The sequence below is a fragment of the Ornithorhynchus anatinus genome, chromosome 18, assembly GCF_004115215.2.
Source record: "Ornithorhynchus anatinus isolate Pmale09 chromosome 18, mOrnAna1.pri.v4, whole genome shotgun sequence".
In the NCBI taxonomy this organism is placed as follows: domain Eukaryota; kingdom Metazoa; phylum Chordata; class Mammalia; order Monotremata; family Ornithorhynchidae; genus Ornithorhynchus; species Ornithorhynchus anatinus.
In genome coordinates, this window is record NC_041745.1 from 17,652,408 (window position 1) to 17,673,726 (window position 21,319).

The 21,319-nt window shown below is 46.6% G+C and overlaps 1 protein-coding gene and 1 non-coding gene across 2 annotated transcripts; one reads left to right on the forward strand and one right to left on the reverse strand.

The window, feature by feature from the left end:
* Positions 1-7,900: 7,900 nt before the first annotated feature.
* LOC114805540 lies at positions 7,901-8,037 on the reverse strand. The gene has a single exon (XR_003753512.1). It is a non-coding gene; the product is annotated as a small nucleolar RNA SNORA7 (small nucleolar RNA).
* A 7,679-nt stretch (positions 8,038-15,716) lies between these two features.
* Positions 15,717-21,089, forward strand: LOC100075836 (phospholipase A2-like). The gene is made up of 3 exons (XM_029046549.1): positions 15,717-15,804; positions 18,378-18,525; positions 20,962-21,089. Exons 1-3 carry the CDS (start codon positions 15,732-15,734, stop codon positions 21,074-21,076), a joined length of 336 nt encoding a protein of 111 aa, XP_028902382.1. The 5' UTR covers positions 15,717-15,731; the 3' UTR covers positions 21,077-21,089.
* Positions 21,090-21,319: the final 230 nt, after the last annotated feature.

The following is a 21,319-nucleotide window of genomic DNA, read 5'->3' on the forward strand; positions in this document are numbered from 1 at the left end:
CCCGGATGATTGGGGTCATGCTGAAGCCCTTCCTAGGTGCCCCACATTGTGTCTCAGCGTTGGGAGAGGCACACCGGATTCAGACCGGTCCCATGGGGGACTCACCGTCTTCATCCCCATTGGACCGATGGGGGTCACTGAGGCCCAGGGAAGGAAAATAATGACTGGCCCAAGGTCACCCGGCCGACAGGGGCGGGGCCGATCTGAGAACCCACGTCCGGCGTCCCTGGACTCCCCAGCCCGTGACCCTCTTTCCGTGGAGGGTCACTCGGCCGCCTCCCGCCCGCAACCAGGGCAGGAGGTCAGGAGAGGTGAGGGTTGCTCCCCCCCAAGACCAGTCTCTAGGGAAAGGACCTGACCTCGAAGCCCTCCCAGCTAGCAAGGGAGATAGCCCCTAGCCAGCTTCACTCTTCCCCCGGGCCTGCTCTCCCCCACCCCCACCCCCCTGCTCCCGCCCAACTCCCTCAGAGATAGCCCCTGAGGAGTTCCAGCTCTGGAGGGATGAAGGACGTGCAGGGTGAGGCGGGGGACAGGACTGGGAGGGCCTGGAGGAAATACCCTAAATCTCGAGAAGTCAGGGCCCTGGATTTCCCTCCCTCCCTCTCTCCCTCCTTGCCTCCCTCCCTCCCTCCCTCCCTCCCTTCCTTCCTCCCATAGTAGGGACTGCACTATTCCCGGTGATCCCTGCTCCCTCTGGGTCTGGACTGGCTCCAGATGCCAGCTCTGTACCTCTTCTCCCCTCCTCCCCATCCAGGTTTGATGGCTCTAATTCTCAGGGTCCAGTCTTTCTGGTCCCAGGTCCATCAATCAATCAATCAATCAACGCTATTTATCGAGTGCTTACTATGTGCACAGCACTACTAAGTACTTGGGTGAGTATGACACACCAGAGACACACCAAAATGATCTTACGGTAAAGAGGTGGGGACAGATGTCACTGGGAATGTATAACCTATAATATGTCATTTAAAGGTGTGATGTAAGGGCTATGGGGTTGGGGGTGAGGCACAGATCCAAGTGCTTAGATGACACAGAAGGGAGAGCAAGCTGGGGAAAAGAGGGCTTAATTGGGGAAGGCCTCTTGGAGGTGATGTCACCTTAATAATGTTTTGAAGATGGGGAGAGTGGTGGTCTGCTGTATATGTGGAGCAGGAGGGAGTTCCAGGCTAGGGGGAGGATGTGTGTGAGGAAGTGGTTGGCAGTAAGATAGATAGATGGTGGATAGATAATACATAGATAGATAGACATATCCATTCTCCTATTGTCCCCCTTCTTTCTTATCGCCACTCCAGCTCTGGTTCCTCTTGGTGTCCATCTTATTCAGCAATCACTGCCTAGGTGTCAACTCCAAGCCAATCCCATCATCCAGGGGTTTCCCAAACTACACTTGCTTTAGGCTTGGATATAATGCCCAACACCCAATAAATGATTTAGAATATTGGTTGGGGTTTACTTTAAGGGCGGGTGAGGAAAAAATTAGCCCAGTTTCCCGCCTCTCTTAATTCCTCGGCTTTCATTTCCTCTGTCCTTCACAAAATAGCTTGGCAGTCTTCTGGTCTCTATTGCAGAGCTGAGTGAGCAGAGCCAAAAGGAAGCAGCATGGCCTAGTGGAAAGGGCACGGGCACGGGAGTCAGAGGATCTGGGTTCTAGTTCCTGCTCCACCACCAATCTGCTGTTGGGTCACTTAACTTCTCCGTGCCTCAGTTCCCTCATTTGCAAAAATGGGGATTCAATACCCGTTCTCCTTCCTACTTAGGCTGTGGGACCTGATTACCTTGTATCTACTCCAGTTCTTGGCACATAGTAATAATAATGGTGGTATTTGTTAAGCGCTTACTATGTGCAAAGCACTGTTCTAAGCACTGGGGGGATACAAGGTGACGAGGTTGTCCCACGTGAGGCTCACAGTTTTAATCCCCATTTTACAGATGAGGTAACTAAGGCACAGAGAAGTTAAGTGACTGGCCCAAAGTCACACAGCTGGCAAGCGGCGGAGTCGGGATTCGAACCCATGACCTCTGACTCCCAATAATAATAATGTTGGCATTTGTTAAGCGCTTACTACGTGCAAAGCACTGTTCTAAGCACTGGGGTAGATACAGGGGAATCAGGTTGTCCTATGTGCGGCTCACAGACTTCATCCCCATTTTACAGATGAGGGAACTGAGGCACAAAGGAGTTAAGTGACTTGACCACAGTCACACAGCTGACAAGTGGAAGATCCAGGATTCGAACCCATGACCTCTGACTCCCAAGCCCGGGCCCTTTCCACTGAGCCACGCTACTTCTCAAGCCCAGACTCTTTCCACTGAGCCACGCTGCTTTTCTTGTAAATACTGAACAAATACCACAGCTGTTAATATGTGTCTGGGCTTAATTTTACCCAATTTACTTCTTAAAAACTTATAGGTGCCAATATGTAATTCCTCACAACTCATATAGAAATGGTTAAAGTGTGGTTAGCGGAGTCAAAATAGCACACTTTAGATCTGGTTCATTTGTGTGCTGAGGCTAGGTATCAATTTTAAAACATGTTTACATATGGATAGCCATAATTCAAACCATTCCATATTTATAATCACAGTTCTTGGGCAAACATAACCAGGTCACAATAAAAATAGATCACTCAGAGTGAGGTCAAATTATAAAACATCTTCTGTAGCAAAACTAAAGTCTCAGATTTTATTTAGGGATTAAAGTTTTAAAAAATATTTCAAGGAAGCATCGAGACAGCAGAGAGTGACTAAAATTAATCTTCATTAATTGGAAATAGAGTTCCAGGAAGCCACTCCGGAAAAGGTATTCATGCCAAAGGTATGCTAAGACCTTCCTCATATGAGGAACCGTTGCTAGCCCAAAATGATGCTGCTCACTGATGTAATATAATCACTCAGATAAGCAAATAAAGAAGATATTACTAACGGACAAACGTGTATATTTGGAGTGATGAAATTTATCTGATTGATCTCGAACAGTGAGTAAAACAATGAAATTAATATTCAGCAGTATATGGACATAAATAGATATGCAGAAAGCTGTTAACTGACTTGGCCAAGGTCACGCTGCAGAAAAGGGGCAGAACTAGGATCAAGACCCAGGTCCTTTTGACTCCCATGCCCGTGCCCATTCCACGAGGCCATGTTGCTTGTATTTTCTGCCTGTCCCTCTGTCTCTTACCTGCCTGTTTCTCCATGACTCTGTTCAGGTGGCAGGAGTCTCATTTTGAGCAAGGCATTATTATCAATATCCTCTTACTGAGCCCTGATAATAATAATAATAATAATAATGTTGGTTTTTGTTAAGCGCTTACTAGATGCTGAACACTGTTCTAAGTGGTGGGGTAGAAACAGGGTAATCAGATTATCCATCCCACTTGAGGCTCACAGTCTTAATCCCCATTTTACAGATGAGGGAACTGAGGCACAGAGAAGTGAAGTGACTTGCCCACAGTCACACAGCTGACAAGAGGCAGAGTCAGCATTCGAACCCATGACATAATAACCCATGACATGACATAATAATCGAACCCTGATTCCCCTGTGTCTACCCCAGCTCTTAGAACAGTGCTCTGCACATAGTAAGCGCTTAACAAATACCAACATTATTATCTGCAGAAATCTCAAAAATTAATTCCTAAGGATAGGGTGGGATTTAGAGGCATTTTGGATTGATGAGAACTAAAAGCCAGCCTGCTGGAAACACCTAGGTAAGTCAAGCGCTTTCAGATATATTGGACTTTCACGGTTCAGATAAAAGTAGACTATTTGGGACATTTTCCAATTTTAAAATAATGAATAAGCACGGGCCTGGATTCTAGTCTCTGCTCCACCACCTCTCTGCTGTGTGACTTTGGGCAAGTCACTTCACTTACCTCTGGCTCAGTTTTGTTGTCTTATGCTGTTGAGTCGTGTCCGACCCATAGCAACGCCATAGTCACATCTCTCCCAGAACTCCCCACCTCCATCTGCAATCGTTCTGGTAGTGGGTCCAGAGAGTTTTCTTGGTAAAAATACGGAAGTGGTTTAACACTTCCTCCTTCCACGCAGTACTTAAGTCCCCACCCTTGATTCTCTCCCTTGCCGCTGCTGCCCAGCACAGGTGAGTTTTGACTTGTAGCAGATTGCATTCCACTCACTAGCTACTGCCCAAGCTAGGAATGGAATGGATATGTCTCTGCTCTACTCTCCCTCCTGTAGTTGTGACTGGTGGAGTACTGGAAACTCTTCAGCTGCGATCCTGGGGATGCCTCAGTTACCTCCTCTAAAAAACAGGGCTTAAGATGTGAGCTCCACGTGGGTCATGGACTGTGTCCAACCTGATTAGCTTGTAACTACTCCAGCGCTTAGTACAGTGCTTAGGAATAGTAAGTGCTTAATAAATACCATAAAAAACTACTTGAAACACAACTTCCTTTAAAGAAATATCAGTGAATATACAGATTTACAATTTATACCCGGAACTACTGGAGAGGCTTAAATCCTAATGTTTGGACACACTCCAGTTCCATGAATTTGGATTTTCTGGGACTATTATTTTCTGCCTAACAGTTCTTCATCTGCAATGTTAAAAGCAGCCTGTAAGGAGGAAATCAATCAACGTTATTCATTGAGCACCTAATGAGTACAAAGAACTGTACTCAGCATTCAGAAGAGTGCATCAGTAGGAAGAGACAATCCTCCCACCCTCTCAAGGCATACGAGCTAGTAGGGGAGACAGAGGAGAAGGAGGAAGAACAAAGATGACACAAAATGAAGCAAATATAATAATAATAATGGTATTTGTTAAGCACTTACTATGTGCCAAGCACAGTCCTAAGCACTGGGGTATAGACAAAGTAATCAGTTTGTCCCATGTGAGGCTCACAGGCTTAATCCCCATTTTACAGATAATAATAATAATAATAATGTTGGTATTTGTTAAGCGCTTACTATGTGCAGAGCACTGTTCTAAGCGCTGGGGTAAACACAGGGGAATCAGGTTGTCCCACGTGGGGCTCACAGTCTTCATCCCCATTTTACAGATGAGGTAACTGAGGCACAGAGAAGTTAAGTGACTTGCCCAAAGTCACACAGCTGATAAATGGTGGAGATGGGATTAGAATTCACAACCTCTGACTCCCAAACCTGTGCTCTTTCCACTAAGCCACGCTGCTTATGTATAGAATGCAATATGTAAAGAATGCCTACATACCCCTGCTTTTAAGAAATGTGAAAGCAAAATATTTCATAGTCTAAATTCCATCTTGGAAATTTCCTCAAATAAACAGTAAACTAAAATATACCTCTACAACTAAGCAAATATGTACTCGTTGCAATCCTTCTGTTGATATCCATTCTCATCCTATGATCAGCTGACCTAACTTGTGTAACCATGTTTAGCTATGAGAGTCAGTGGGATATTATAGCTGAAACTTGAAAGAGAACAGAACACAAATGTCAACCATCGGAGCAAAGCAAACACCCTGCAGGTAGACACCTTCGTCAGTTCACAAATCTTTAGTCAGTCATGGAATTTGAAGTTTGAAGGAGCAAAACGTCCCTAGCTAAATGATCCTAACTGTGCTTATTTGTAGAGATTGGTTCCTTCCCTCGCAGGGTATCATGGTTCCAAGATAGTCAAATGAAACAGTATTTTAAGAAGGTCAATTTTGGTTTTGAAGTTGACAGTTTTTTTTTTTTATCATTCTTTATATTATTAGGTCATTATCCTTACAAGCATAAAAAATTTTAAGTAGACATTTTTCTGAGGTTATTTAACCCTGACATTATCCTCATTCAATTCATTCAATAGTATTTATTGAGCGCTTACTGTTGCAGAACACTGTACTAAGTGCTTGGAATGTACAATTTGGCAACAGATAGAGATAATCCCTGCCCCACAGTCTAAAAGGGGGGATAGACAGCAAAACGAAGCAAGTAGACCGGCATCAATATCATCAAAATAGATAAATAGAATCAAAGATATATACATGTCATTAATAAAATAGAGTAATAAATTAATAAATAATATATACACAAGTGCAGTAGGGCGGGGAAGGGAGTAGAGCGGAAGGAGGAGTAGGGGGAATGGGGAGGGGAGGAGGGGCAGAGGGAAAGGGAAGGCTCAGTCTGGGAAGGCCACCTGGAGGAGGTGAGCTCTCAGGGGTTTGAAGGGGGAAGAGAGTTAGTTTGGCGGCTGTAAAGAGGGAGAGCATTCCAGGTCAGTGATAAGATGTGGGCCAGGGGTCGACTGCGGGACAGGCGCACATTCAATCAATCCGTCATGAAAACCTGTCAGTTCTACCTTCACAGCACCTCTAGAATCCACCCTTTCCTCTCCATCCAACTGCCACCACGCTTATCCAAGCACTCATCATTTCCCCCCCTTGATTACTGCAACAGCTTCCTCACCAACTTCCCTGACTCCTGACTCTTCCCTCTCTCGTCCACCCGCCACTCTGTTGCTATTGCCTGGATTATTTTTCTGAAAAAAAGTTCAGTTCATATCTCCCCACTCCTCAAAAACCTCCAGTGGTGCGCCATCCGCCTCTACATCAAACAGAAGCTTCTTACCATAGGCTTTAAGGCACTGAATCAGCTCTCTTTCTCTTATTTTACTTTGCCTATCTCCTACTACAACCCAACCCACACACTTCTCTCTAACACTGATCTTGTCTGTCCTGCCATGATCCCTTGCCCTTGATTTTCCTCTGGCTTGGAAATCCTCCCCTTTCACATCTGATAGTCCACCACCCTTCCCACTTTCAAAACCCTCCTAAAATCATATCCTCCAAGAGGTCTTCCCGGACTAAGCCCTTAATTTTCCCTTCGGCCCTCTCCCCTACATCGACTTATGAACTTGGCTGTGTTAAGCACTTTGATACTCGGCCCAATCCCATATTAATAATACAAATATCCTTATACTCTACTATTTCCCCTATCCGTCATCTGTTTTAATGGGTCTGTCCCCCTGTAGATTGCAAGTTCCTTGTGGGTAGGGTTAACGTCTTCCAACTCTGATGTATTGTACTCTCCCAAGAGCTCTACAGGTAGTTAGTACTCAATAAATACCAATAATTGATTGATTGATCAATTGAATACATCCTCTTGGGACTGAGAAGGAATATACCTACATGATTTTGGAAAGATAGTTGTGCAGTCCTTTTTTAAAAAAAAATCTAAAGGAGATTCTCCAACCTCCCACTACCTTAGTCAAAGTTCATTTTACATATATTATTTCATTTGTATTTTCCTTTTTCCTTTCCAAATGAATTACCTTCACTTGTCCTACTTGAAGGTTTTCCCACTTTCATCTACCTAATCCTCTAATTTAGTCATTCTCAATTTACACACACTTTAACCTTTAAAGTGTGTTAAAATATGTTTAAAATATGATTCAAAGTTTAAGCTAACTAGTCAGGTAGCCTTAATTGCTTTGGTCAAAAAGAGCAATCTTGTTGACAAGATACCGTAATTACACATCACCAACAATCAGACAAATGTAGATTTTGTTTTGAGGCATTAATTTTGCAGCTGCAATACCAAACTCAATTATGCTGATACTGTGAAATCTTTGGGTGGTGCACTTGATTAACTATGTATCTTTGAGATTTTTTTTTTTTTGCTTCAGTATTTGGAAGGCAAAACTGTCATCAGAGGCAACAGACATTTAAATTATTTTAACTAGAACATATATTGTTTTTCAATCGAGTTGTCTCCGACCTATATCGATGCCATGGACACATATCGCCTAGAATGCCCCTTCTCCACCTGCAAGTGTTCTGGTAATTTATCCATAGAGTTTTCTTGGTAAAAATACAGAAGTGGTTTACCATTGCCTCCTTCCACGCAGTCAACTTGAGTCTCTCTCTGCCCTCAGCTCTGTCCCATGCCTCTGCTGCTAAGCACAGGTTTAGTTTTGTCTTGTAGCAGATTGCCTTCCATTTGCTAGCCTCTGGCCAAGCTAGGAATGGAATGGATAGGCCTCTGCTTGACTCTCCCTCCCAGAATCGAGAATGGTAGAGTACTGGAAACTCTCCAGTTGAGACCTGAGAGGAACATCTTGGAATAGCTGTGCCTTTAATAAGACTTTGAAGTCGGAGAGGGTAATTGTCAGATAGGAGATGGGAGGGCTTTCCAGGACAGAGGCAGAACATGGGCCAGAGGTCGATGGCGAAATAGATGAGATCAAGGTCCAGTGAGAAGGTTGGCGTTAGAGGAGCTAAGAGTGGGAAATGAGTGAAGGCAGAAAGCTGGGAAACCCCTGGCCGCAGCTGCTGCCAAGCGGAGACCCCCTGATGGAAACATATAAATCTGAGCCAACATCATTTTGTTCCCTTTCTCCATTTTGCTCCCCACACTTCAGTTGTCCATTGTTCCACATGAGCAGTGATATGGCCCAACCCTGTCATATCTGCATTAATAATAATAATGTTGGTATTTGTTAAGCGCTGGGGTAGACACAGGGGAATCAGGTTGTCCCACGTGGGGCTCACAGTCTTAATCCCCATTTTACAGATGAGGGAACTGAGGCACAGAGAAGTTAAGTGACTTGCCCACAGTCACACAGCTGACAAGTGGCAGAGCTGGGATTCGAACTCATGCGCCCTGACTCCAAAGCCAGTGCTCTTTCCACTGAGCCACGCTGCTTCCCCATAATTATGGTATTTGTTAAGCGCTTACTATGTGCAGGGCACTGTTCTAAGCTCTGGGGTAGATACAGGGTAATCAGATTGTCCCTCGTGGGGCTCACATTTTTTAATCCCCATTTTTCCAGATGAGGTAACTGAGGCACAGAGAAGTTAAATGACTTGCCCAAGGTCACACAGCAGATGAGTGGCAGAGCCGGGATTAGCACCCACGACCTCTGATTCCCAAACCCGGGCTCTTTCCACTAAGCCACGCTGCTTTATCTGAACCTGCACCCTGTTTTCTTCTAATAATAATGGTGGTATTGGTTAAGTGCTTTTATTATGTGCCAAGCACTGTTCTAAGCACTGGGGTAGATAGAAGGTAATCAGGTTGTCCCACGTGGGGCTCACACTCTTAATCCCCATTTTACAGATCAGGTAACGGAGGCTCAGAGAAGTTAAGTGACTTGCCCAAAGTCACACAGCTGATAAGTGGCAGACCTGGCATTTGAACCCATACCTCTGACTCTCAATCCTGTGCTCTTTCCACTAAACCACACTGCTTTATAACCCCACATCCACAGAATCTCGGCTGTAGGGTAAGATAAGGAAAGGGAAAAAGTATCAAGTGCCTGAAGACTTGTTTGTTCATTCATTAATTCATTTAATCGTATTTATTGAGCACTTATGGTGTGCAAAATACTGCATTAAGTGCTTGGGAGAGTACAATATAACCACTAATAGACACATTCTCTGCCCACAGCGAGCTCATAGTCTAGAGGGGGAGACAGACATTAATATACATAAATAATAAATATGTAAATTATAGATATATGCGGATTTATACATATGTGCTATGGGGATGGGAAGAAGAATGAATGAAGGGAGCAAATGATACAGAAGGGAGTGGTAGAAGAGGAGAGGAGGATTTAGTCAGGCTTCTTGGAGGCGATGTGTTTGCAATAAGGTTTTGAAGTGGGGAAGAGTAATTGTCTGATATGAGGAGGGAGGGCGTTCCAGGCCAGGGGTAGGAGGTGGGCGAGAGGTCAGTGACGAGATAGATGAGATGGAGGAACAGTGAGAAGATTAGCATTAGACGAACGAAGTGTGCGGGCCGGGTTGGAGCAGGAAAGTAGCAAGGTGAAGTAGGAGGAGGCAAGGAGATTAAGTGCTTTAAAGCTAATGGTGAGGAGTTTTTGTTTGATGCAGAGGTGGATGGGCAACTACCGAAGTTTCTTGACATGTGGGGAAACATGGTCTGAACGTTTTTGAAGGACAGTGATTCGGGCAGCAGAATGAAGCATGGACTGGAGTGGGGAAAGAGAGGAGGCAGGGAGTTCAGCAAGGAGGCTGATACAGTACTCAAAGCGGGATAGGATAAGTGCTTGCATTAATGTGGTAGCAGTTTGGACGGAGAGGAAGGAGCAGATTTTGCGATGTTGTGAAGGTAGAACTAATATGATTTAGTGATGCCTTGAATATGTGGGTTGAACAAGAGAGAGGAGTCAAGGATAATGCCAAGTTCACGTTTTACACATGGTACTTGCTAAACACATGTTTATGTGTATAAAAGCTTCCTGCTTGCTTCCATCAGTTGGGGAGAACATAGTTAGAGGAGATTACTCTATATTCCTCCTCTCCACCTTGCAATTGCTCCAATAAAGATTTTACTTGCTTCTTAGTCAAACAAAAGAGCGTAATCTCTGTATACTTCTGCATCATCATGATAGTACTTATTGAGCACCTACTGTGTGCAGAGCACTGTACTAAGAACTTGGGAATGTAAAATAAAATTAGTAGATTAGATGACTGCCCTCAAGGAGCTTGCAATCTAACAGGGGAGTCAGACACAAATAAATTATAGATCGGAACAATAATAATAATAATAATAATAATGATAATATAGGTATTTGTTAAGCCCTTACTATGTGCAGAGCACCGTTCAAAGTGCTGGGGTAGATACAGGGTAATCAGGTTGTCCCACGCGAGGCTCACAGTCTTCATCCCCATTTTACAGATGAGGGAACTGAGGCACAGAGAAATGAAGTGCCTTGCCCACAGTCACACAGCTGACAAGTGGCAGAGCTGGGATTTGAACCCATGACCTCTGACTCCCAAGGCCAGGCTCCTTCCACTGAGCCACGCTGCTTCTCTTATTTCATTCCCTTATTTCTGAATGTCTGAAAAATTATCGCTATCAATCAACAGCATTCATCACGACTCTACCTTTTTGGTATTATTATTATTACTATTACTACTGTTACTGTATTTGTTAAGCACTTACTGTGGGTTAAGGACTATTCTACATGCTAGACTAGATACAAGTTAATCAGGTTGGACACAGTGTCTGTCCAATGTGGGGCTCAAGCCTAAGTAGGAGGGAGAACAGGAATTGAATTCCCATTTTACAGTTGAGAAAATTGAGGCACAGAGAAGCTAAGTGCTTGCCCAAGGTCACACAGCAAGCAATTGGCAGAGCTGGAATTGGTCCCCTGCTGAATATTTTTGACTCTTTGTTTAAAGGCGTTTTAAAGCCTGGGTGTTGAGCAGTATGAGTCAGTCTTAATGCAAGGAAGAGCACTCTATAATCATACAGATCAGCCTTTAAGAATAGAATTACTTGTTTTATTATTTGGTCATAAGAAGTCAAAGAATTCTGTTTATTCTAACCATTCCCCCTATTAATAATCTGTGTCCACATCTTTCTCCCCCTGTGGACTGTAAACTCCTTGAAAGCAGGAATCACATCTACCAACTCTTTTGTACTTCCCCAAGCACTTAAGTACAATGCTCTGCCCACAGTAAGCACTCAATAAATGCCACTGGAGTGAAACAATTCCAGTTAACAATTGGAAGGCTTATGAAAAATAATTCAAACTTGAAAATTCCCTATTTTTTTCCTTCTATTCTCTTCCAGGTAGCAAGGAACCAGAATTCCTAGAGGGTGGAGAAAAAAGAAGAGAATCTCCTCCATTATCCTTTTTGTGTGGACAAAGGGGAGAATGTCCTAGCTTTCCTCCCTGCCACTGAGTTCCTTACTCTTAGCTATGTAAGTGGACAGAAGTAAATCTTCCATTCCACTAGAGATTGCAGATGACTGTGCCCTCATTCTAGACAACTGAGGAATCTACTGGAATTAGCAACAGCATTTCAGTGTTTTCCCTGCTAAGGACACATTACCAGAATGATTGCAGATGGAGAGCGGGGCGTTCGGGAAGAGATGTGTCCATGGCGTTGCTATGTCAAAAATGACTCGACAGCGTAAGACATGCTTGATGAGATCCTACTAAACATTTAATTCAACTACTACAATCACAGTTCATGAAGAGAACTTAATTCTGAAGACATTCTTACAGCACTTTTCAAGCAAGGAGTTTGTTTTGATGTTCCTTCAGGCTTTTCCTTAACATGAGGCATCTTAAAGAAATGCCAATGGAAACCATGGAAAAACCTCCATCTTTAAGAAGGTGAAAACTGATGTTGAAAAACTGGACTATTTCACTACTCTCTTTTACCAACAAGATACTGAGCCAGCATGGCATTTCTTCTGCTCTTAAACACCCTAGCAATCTCTCTCTCTCTTTTTCTTTATAATCTATTCTTTCCATTATGGAGATTACTAAATACCTACAGTATGTTGGGCATGTTCAGAACATGTAAAAGTTAGTCATTGTCTAAGAATAATGAGGCCAGGCACTGTGTTGTCATCAACTCATATTTGCTGGAGGCATGGTGCCATTACTGTGGTTTGCGAACTAGGTATATTCATCACTGAGTACTGTGTTTGCTCTCAGAATTTAGCTGTCCGAAATATGCTTAGAGCCCAAACCCAAGTCTACATAAGGAGTATGTAGGGCTTTCAGGAGGATGGGCATTGTGTTCATTTATTCATTCGATCGTATTTGCTGAATGCTTCCCTCATGCAGAGCACTGTACTAAGCACTTGGGAGAGTACAATGCAATAATAAACTGATACATTCCCAGATCGCAATGAGTTTTCTGTCTAGAGGAAAGTGTAGAAAGTATATTATAGACAGAGATACCCCCACTTTAGCAGGGCTTCTTAGGCCTCTTGCAAGGAACCATCTGACCTGCTCTACCAAAGACAGATCAGGACATAGTTGGGTGTTACCTGGCCTAAAACCCAGGACTTTCCCCCACCCTCTGCCAGCCTGCAACGATGGGACCGGCCACCTTCACCCAAACCCAACCGACCTTCCGGATAGAGAGGTGAGCAGGGAGCCCCGAGGGGCAAGATGGAGTTGATGGGGGGTGGGGCAGAGAAAGGAGGAGGAGAAAAGGAAAGGGCAAGTATGTGGGGGAGTGGGAGCGGGCAGGGGAGAGGAGGAGGGGTGAGCAGAGCAAATCCAGGGAGCGGGGAGGAGAGGAAGGGATGGGCAGAGCAGATCTGGGGGTGGAGGTGGAGGAGGGAAGGAGAGGGCAAGGCAGAGGAGGAAGAGGAGGAGGGAGGAAGGATGGGCAGGTCTGGGGACAGGGAGGGGAGGAGAGGGGCAGGTCCGAGAGAAAGAAAGGGAGGAGAGGGAAAGTTCTGGAGGAGGGAGGAGAGGAAGGATGGGCAGGTGTGGGGAGGAAGGAGGGGAGGAGAGGAGCTGGTCTGGAGAAGAGGAAGGAGGAGAGGGCAAGGCAGAGGAGGAGGGAGGGGAGGAAGGATGGGCCGGTCTGGGGAGGAGGAGGGTGGGGAGGAGAGGGACAGGTCTGGGGAGGAGGAGGGAAGGGAGGAAGGATGGGCAGGACTGGGGAGGAGGAGGGAGGGGAGGAGAGGGGCAGGTCTGGGAGGAAAGAGGGGAGGAGAGGGGCAGGTCTGGGGAGGAGGAAGGGGAGGAGAGGGACAGGTCTGGGGAGGAGGAGGGAGAGAAGGAAGGATGGGCAGGACTGGGGAGGAGGAGGGAGGGGAGGAGAGGGGCAGGTCTGGGAGGAAGGAGGGGAGGAGAGGGGCAGGTCTGGGGAGGAGGAAGGGGAGGAGGGGGCAGGTCTGGGGAGGAGGAGGGAGAGGAGGAAGGATGGGCAGGACTGGGGAGGAGGAGGAGGGGAGGAGAGGGGCAGGTCTGAGAGGAAGGAGGGGAGGAGAGGGGCAGGTCTGGGAGGAAGGAGGGGAGGAGAGGGGCAGGTCTGGGAGGAGGAGGGAGAGGAGGAAGGATGGGCAGGACTGGGAGGAGGAGGGAGGGGAGGAGAGGGGCAGGTCTGGGGAGGACGAGGAGGAAGGGGAAGAAGGAGGGTCGGGTGGAGTGGGATGGGTCCTCCCCTGGCAGCCTTGCTGTCCCTGCCGCTCAGTCCCCATGGAGCCGCGGGGTTCATTCATTCATTCATTCAATAGTATTTATTGAGCGCTTACTATGTGTAGAGCACTGTACTAAGCACTTGGAATGAACAAGTCGGCAACAGATAGAGACAGTCCCTGCCGTTTGACGGGCTTACGGTCTAATCGGGGGAGACGGACAGACAAGAACAATGGCAATAAATAGAGTCAAGGGGAAGAACATCTCGTAAAAACAATGGCAACTAAATAGAATCAAGGCGATGCACATTTCATTAACAAAATAAATAGGGTAATGGAAATATATACAGTTGAGCGGACGAGTACAGTGCTGAGGGGATGGGAAGGGAGAGGGGGAGGAGCAGAGGGAAAGGAGGAAAAGAGGGTTTAGCTGCGGAGAGGTGAATGGGGGGTGGTAGAGGGAGTAGAGGGAGAAGAGGAGCTCAGTCTGGGAAGGCCTCTTGGAGAAGGTGAGTTTTGAAACTGCTCCCCCTTCTGCTCCTGCTCCTGCTTCCGGACATCGGTGAGTCCCCTTTGGGGCGGGCGCTGCCCTCGCCCCAGCGCTCACTACAGGGCCCCGCACTTAGGAAGCCCTCCAGATACCCCACTGACTGACAGCCCCTGGGGTCCTGGCCCTGGGAAGGAGGGGAAGGATGGGCCGGGACCCCCGGGATCCTGCGGTGGAGAAGAGGAGGGATTGGGGGGAATTTGGGGGATTAAGGGGGACGGGTCCTGGGGAGAAGGTGTTGGCAGGGGGTGGGGGGTGAGGGATGGAGGGGCGCCCCGGGATCTGGAGTGGAAAGGGGGGACACATCTCTGAAGTCCCAGGAAACCAAGCCAGGGGGAGGCAGGCAAGGCTAGCAGAGAAGAGGCTCACACAGGGGACAGAGCAGGGGGGCAGACCTCACTGGAGCTGCAGCCAGGCAGGAAAAGCCCATTCCCAGGGACTGTTTGCAGGAAGGAAAATTCTTAAGATAATATCTCCCACTTGGCTACACGGGCACAGGCAGAAATAGACACAGAGAACCAGTCAAGCAGTGAGATTTCAAGCAGTGAGACCTCCACACAGAAGCACACACACCAGCCTTGTCACTGATTTACAGAGACCCAGAGAGACACACAGACACACATCCTTCCACAAAACCAAAGCACACACCCGGGCCTCTTGGAGAAGGCAACAGGGAGATGGGAGTGTTTTCCTTGGTCCGCAACACTGCCGCCACTTTACGCAAGCTCGGTGCCTTTGGATGCCTCCTAAAATCAACTCAAAAGGGGAGTGGAGCCAGGACTGTCCCGAAAAGAGAGAGCTCCAGCCCCTAAATCATTCTGTCCCAGAAAGCTGGGTAAAGTCTGGCTCCTGCCTCCTCCTGCTGAGTCAAGTGGACTTTAGAAATGAGCTCGACATGAGCGATGCCCAGCCTTCTAGCTTTTGTATCGTATTTCATGGAATCAGTGTTTGTGGTTAGAGTGTCTCGTTCACCTTGCTTTCAGGACAGGTTTGTTTGGAAGGAAAGTATCCGTTTCTGGCCTTGGAGAAATGTTTCCTGAAACGCAATGTGTTTCATCAGCAAAGCAAACAGCCCACCCTGATCTTACTTGCCAGATTGCCTGATGCAACCAAACTGAACTGTGCTCATCTCAATCACTCCAGTACACTAGCACATTTATGTTTGCACCAAATCTGCCGAGCCTACAGAAGGACCGTCGAGTAAACTTTGTCTTTCCCCGAATTGTTTTCAATCCCATCACCAAGGTTGACTGAGGGGGTAGTTGGCTTTTCCACTCAGGACCTTTGGGATTGACTGGCAGGTCTCTGGCGGCGACCCGGTCTCTGATCGGACCTAGGTATGCCGGGAGGAGGGAATGGATGCAGCAAGAAAGACTGGAAGGTGCAGTTATCACTCAACTGTAGAAAAAATGGTAGGGAAAAAGTATGGATGGAGGTGGGGAGCTGCCCTGCCCTGGGGAGAACAGCAAGATTAGCCTCGTTCACCTAGTGGAGACTAGGCCAGATTGGAAAGCTTTAATCACTGGGTAAACTGGGTGGCCATCCAAAGTCACAGTCCTTTGAGCACCACTTGGGACCCTCAAGGAGCTCCCATAGCTATGAGGGGACCGACCACCCCAGGGACCCATCCCCCCACCAGGGGCCAGATTGAGTGCTCGAGGTTTGAATGAGGCCAAACAAGGCCACTCAGAAAGTTTCTGAAACAGAGCTGGGGAGGATTTGTTGGGGGACTTGTGAGGGGTGAGCATTGCCGAGGGAGGTGGTTGGTGGGAATACTAGGAGGAATGAAAGGTCGGGCACCTCTTCAGCGTGGCCCACTTCATCCAGCCTGGGCTTTCAGCAACTTGTTGGCCCTGGTACCCAGTCGACCACCACCCTCCCCCCGAACCTGGTTTCTGAGGCAAAGGAGGCGAAGCTGTCCTACTCGCTCCCTCTTCCCTCCCCCTACCCTTCCTTCCTCCTGCCATCATCACCACTGGGTGTTTGAGGTGGAAGTCAGGTAGAGGGTTCCAGGGTTTTCTGTCCCTGGGTGGACAGGTGGAAACCGGGGACGGGTTGCGATATGTGTCCTCCGGCCGGGTCAGTGATGATGTCCCATTAAGCTGTGTGCCCCAGGCAACGTGTGCAGTCAGGGTGTAGTGGCAAGAATTTAATTTTTTTTAACTTTCACTCTTGCTTGGGTGGGAGGGGGAACTCATTTCTACCGACTAGGCCCAACGGAGTCTCTAATTAGCTTTGCCTTCCTCCTGACTCTATAGAATCGAAAGTTGCTAGTCAACCAACACCAACATATTAGTCTGAGATAAATTTCAAAGGTCATCATGCAGTGTTATCATTTTTATAATTATATATAATTATGACATTTGTTAAGTACTTACTACTGTCTAGCACTCTTCTAAGTGCTGGGGTAGATGCAAGTTAATAGGGTAAGACACAGTCCCTGCACCCCACGGGGCTCACAGCCTCAGTAGGAGGGAGTGTGTAAAGCAATCAGCAATTCTCCATCAGCCTGAAAGACTGGATAAGAATTTAATTTAAATTACGGCCAGAATGATTTAGGTTAAATACAGAGTTTCCAGCCAGTCAAATGCTGTGTGATGCTGGAAAAGGCTACTGGAGGAAGTTGAAAATAATTCCTTCACTGGAGAACATTAAAAATAAGACTTTCAGCTGCCCAGGATGGTTTAAGCATTCTCATTCCTGTAATTGAGTGATGAATTTGATTCATTTATTCAATCAATTGTATTTATTGAGCGCTTACTGTGTACAGATCACTGTACTAAGCTCTTGGGAGAATATAACAGACACATTCCCTGCCCACAACAAATTTACAATCTAGAGGGGGAGACAGACATTATTAGAAATAAACTATGAATATTGACGTAAGTGCTGTGGGGCTGGGATGGGGGATGAACAAAGGGACAAGTCAGGGTGAAGGAGAAAGGAGTGGGAGAAGAGAAAAGAAGGGCTTAGTCAGGGAAGGCCTCTTGGAGGAGATGTGCCTTCAATAAGGCTTTGAAGAGGGGGGTGAGCCATACTGGGGGTCGCTGCTGCCTTTAGAGCCTGGAGCCAGGCACCCCAAGCAGCCCCAAGAATGGGGGACTCTCTCTCCCATCATCTGTGAGAATCTGAGATGCAGCTCTGCGACCCATCTGCTGTGTGACCTCGTTAAGTCACTTCATTGGGTCTCAGTTACCTCACCTGTAAACTGGGGATTGACACTGTGAGCCCCACAAGGGACAGGGACTATCCAACTCGATTTGCTTGTATCCACCTCAACGCTTTGTATTGCTTCACAAATACTTTTATAGTACACTTCTATACTCTCTCTAGAGGCCAGTCCCAGAAGTCCTGACTTGCTGCTCCCCTCCCTAGGGGAGCACTCCGTACCTCTCCCCGGCCCCGCAAGGCCCTGAAGAGCTCCTGCCCTGGCCTCTTCTTCTGGAGACAACCTCCCTCTCCCCAATGGGGAGCTGGGCACTGCCTGCAGGATCCCCGGGTCCCCACCGGACACTTACTGGAAGCAGCATGGCACAGTGGATAGAGCACGGGCCTGATAGCCTGAAGGTCATGGGTTCCAATCTACCCGTCCACTGTGAGGCCCTGGGCAAATCACTTCGCCTCTCTCACTGTGCTTTCCAACCCTAGGATGTCATAGGTGAATCATTTTTGACAATCCTTGACCCGATCACTCAAGTTCTAGCAGCGTGGCTCAGTGGAAAGAGCATGGGCTTTGGAGTCAGAGGTCATGGGTTCGAATCCCTGCTCGGCCACTTGTCAGCTGTGTGACTTTGGGCAAGTCACTTAACTTCTCGGTGCCTCAGTTACCTCATCTGTAAAATGGGGATTAAGATTGTGAGTCCCCAGTGGGACAACCTGATTCCCCTGTGTCTACCCCAGCGCTTAGAACAGTGCTCGGCACATAGTAAGCGCTTAACAAATACCAGCATTATTATTATTATTCAGTTCTGCTCTGTTTTACCAGGTGATGGGAAGTCCCGACCCCAGAGGAGCCTAATTGAATTGGTTGAAGCTGTTCAGTGCAGCACCAAGGTGTCAGTTTTGGAGTACACTGACTATGGGTGCTACTGTGGCTTAGGTGGAAGTGGCTGGCCTCAGGACAAAACTGACTGGTAAGTCCCACAAGGCCTCGGGCAAATGTGTACGTTGAATGGCAGGAAACTGGGCAGCTGTACACCCTCAGTTAATCAGGTTTCTGAGGAGAGACTTTGGCTAGGAAGCATGGGGAAATAGCAGATTGGGATTTGTCCCAGAAAGTTGCCACTGAGTGAACTTCAGTTGTAGCTGAAAACTATCAGAATTTTTTTACATTTAATCGGCTCCAGAATTATCTACCAGCTATTAAATCGTTTGACCTTCAAGACACTCGGAAGTTCCCAGACACCCCCATCCCAGTGACGGCTCAGCATTTTGCTTCTAATCGAAGGTCTCCTCAGTTGTACCTGGGCCATAAGGCAGTTGAAGGCAGAGAGGAGAGCATGAAGGGAGTCGGAGTCGGCGTCTGACTCTGGTCAGGATAAGAGGAACCACCGTAGGGCTCAGGGTTCAGTCGAAGGTCTGGGCATTTCAATTACTGAAAGGAGAAAATAAGCCAAAATATAAATTCTGTACATTCCATCATGAAATCTAATTATATTACATCACAAGAGATATAGGTTAAATGTTAGTAGAATATTAATATGGCCCTGTGAGAAATGAGGCACTGGATCTCGTTACCAAGAATCACTGAGGTGACAGCTCCTTTTAGAAATGGAAATAAATAACTGCCCTTCCAGAGGAGTTGGGTTGAGTACATCTCTGAGTAGGCTGTGAGGTGATCCATCTCTAAAGAAACTTCAGGAGCTCTCGTGTGCCCCCATATTTTGGGGACTCCATGGATTTTATCATGCTCTTGAGCATGCTTTTTAATCAATCAGTGGTATTTATTGAGTGCTTTAAAAAAAAATATTTGTTATGTGCTTACTTTGTGCCAGGCACTGTACTAAGCAATGAGGCAGATACACGATAACTAGATTGGACGTAGTTTCTGTCCCACATAGGACTCACAAGTCTTAATCCCCATATTACAGATGAGGTAACTGAGGCACAACGAAGTTTTGACTTGCCCAAGGTCACACAGCCAACAAGTGGCGAAGCTGGGATTAGAACCCCGATCCTCTAACTCCCAGACCCGGGCTCTTTCCACTAGACAACACAACTTGTATGTGTGCAGAGCACACTACTGTGTGGACAGTGCTCTATTAAGCACTTGGGAAAGTACAGTACTATGGAGTCGGTAGACATGATGCCTGCCAATAAGGAGTTGACAGTCTAGAAAGCTTGGAGCATTAGAGAAGCAGCGTGGCTCAGTGGAAACAGCCTGGGCTTGGGAGTCAGAGGTCATGGATTTGAATCCCGGCTCTGCCACTTGTCAGCTGTATGACTGTGGGCAAGTCACTTAACTTCTCTGGGTCTCAGTTATCTCATCTGTAAAATGGGGATTAAGACTGTGAGCCTCACGTGGGACAACCTGATTACCTTGTATCTACCTCAGTGCTTAGAACAGTGCTCTGCACATAGTAAGCGCTTAACAAATACCAACATTATTATTATTATTCATTCAATAGTATTTATTGAGCGCTTACTATGTGCAGAGCAATGTACTAAGCGCTTGGGATGAACAAGTCGGCAACAGATAGAGACAGTCCCTGCCGTTTGACGGGCTTACAGTCTAATCGGGGGAGATGGACAGACAAGAACAATGGCAATAAATAGAGTCGAGGGGAAGAACATCTCGTAAAAACAATGGCAACTAAATAGAATCAAGGCGATGTACAATTCATTAACAAAATAAATAGGGTAATGACAAAATAAATAGGGTAATGACAAAATAAATATGGCCTTTTCTGAGAATGCAATGTGACATCAAATAATAAAAATAATAATAATGATGATGGTTATTGTTTAGCGCTTACTATGTGCCAAGCACTGTTCTAAGAGCTGGGGTAGATACAAGGTTATCCAGTTGTACCACGTGGGGCTCACGGTCCTAATCCCCATTTTACAGATGAGGTAACTGAGGCTCTGAGAAGTTAAGTGACTTGCCCCAAGTCACACAACTGACAAGTGGCAGATCTGGTTTTCGAACCCACAACCTCTGACTCCCAAGCCCGTGCTCTTATATGTGCCAGTAACATCGTGGGTGTCTGGAACCCCACCATTTTAGATGGTGCTGAGGGGGAAGATGATTGAATAGGGGTGGAGGGCGGGGGAAGGGAGGGAGATGATGTGCCCCATTCAGAGAATTCTGTGGTTTTTGGACTCCTACTTTCATTTTTATGCAAACGTCCAGGTACACATACAGCTAACAAATTGCTGTAAATCTCTGTTCGTGTAGAATAATAAGGATTGGGTCTGAAATCCAGCCAACTCTCATAAGTTCCTAAATTCAGCCCTCAAAGCCCAGGAAAGGCCAGCAATAGGGCCTAGGAAGTGGAGGGAGGAGATGCTAGGTAAAGTGGTAGGAGTTACGACTCTGGGACCCTCCTTAATGTCTTTGTCATCCAAAGGTGCTGTCATCATCACGACTGCTGTTACGGAAAAGCTGAGGTCGCTGGCTGCAGCCCCAAATTGGATCCATACAACTTTGTGTGCAAAGACAAGCAGGTGGAATGTGGTAAGTAGAGTATCGGTCAGTCTGAACGGAATATTATACATAGTCCTAAGGGGGTTATAGAGGAATAACATGAAAGTGGGGCCTGCCCTCTCCCCTTGGAAACAAGAGAGACATACAATACAACCAGACACAGAGTAGACATGCTTTATGCCCAATCAGAAGAGTTATTGAGCATAAAAATAGAGGGAAGCAAAAGAAAATTATATGTCATTTACATGGATCAGAGTAAGTACTGAGGGGAGTGGGTTTGT